The 786-nt window shown below is 55.2% G+C and overlaps 1 protein-coding gene across 1 annotated transcript; it reads right to left on the bottom strand.

Annotated features, from left to right (window-relative positions):
- Nucleotides 1-211: 211 nt before the first annotated feature.
- On the bottom strand, nucleotides 212-523 carry LOC136542952 (uncharacterized). Its single transcript, XM_066535557.1, has one exon. It carries the CDS (start codon nucleotides 521-523, stop codon nucleotides 212-214), a length of 312 nt encoding a protein of 103 aa, XP_066391654.1.
- Between the last annotated feature and the right edge of the window lie 263 nt (nucleotides 524-786).

Raw genomic sequence — 786 nt, 5'->3', positions numbered from 1 at the left:
TGAATATGCCCACCAAAAGCTTTGCGATCTCCTCACCGATGGTCCTATGTTTCCCCTCATCGAAGCGACGCAGGCACAGTTTCACCAGCTTGGAGCCTAGGTGGATCTTCAAGGTGTGCTTGATGACTTTCCTCGAAATGCCTGGCATGTCCAAGGGTTTCCACACAAAGATGTCTTTGTTGGCATGGAGGAAGTCGACGAGGGTGCTTTCCTATTTAGAGGAAAGTGTGGTGCCAATGCGCACCACCTTGCCCTTGGGGCTGCCGAGATGTATGAGGACTTCCTTGGAGCCTTTCGCTGGCTCGAAAGACCTGGTCGACCTCTTGGGGTCGGGCGCTTCTTTGGTGACCTCCTTCCTGATGGCCGTGAGCTCTTTGGAGGCGACGATTGCCGCGTCATGATTGCAGCACTCGACCTCACACTCATAGGCGCACTGGAAGGTGGTGCCAACGGTGATGACCCCACCGGGGCCTAGCATCTTTAGCTTGAGGTAGGTGTAGCTGGGGACGTCCATGAACTTCATGTATCATGGTCGTCCCAGGATGGCATGGTAAGTTCCGTGGAACCCAACCACTTCAAAGGTGAGGGTCTCCGTCCTGTAATTGGATGGACCCCCGAAGGTGACAGGCAGATCAATCTGCTCAAGCGGCATGGCCTGCTTTCCAGGTATGATGCCATGGAAAGGCGCTCCGGTTGGTCGGATGCGCACTCGGTCGATGCCCATAGCGTCGAGTGTCTTGGCACACATGATGTTGAGGCCGTTGCCTCTATCCATCAGTACCTTGG

Source organism: Miscanthus floridulus, chromosome 3, assembly GCF_019320115.1.
Source record: "Miscanthus floridulus cultivar M001 chromosome 3, ASM1932011v1, whole genome shotgun sequence".
In the NCBI taxonomy this organism is placed as follows: domain Eukaryota; kingdom Viridiplantae; phylum Streptophyta; class Magnoliopsida; order Poales; family Poaceae; genus Miscanthus; species Miscanthus floridulus.
This window is presented reverse-complemented; position numbering and strand designations above follow the sequence as displayed.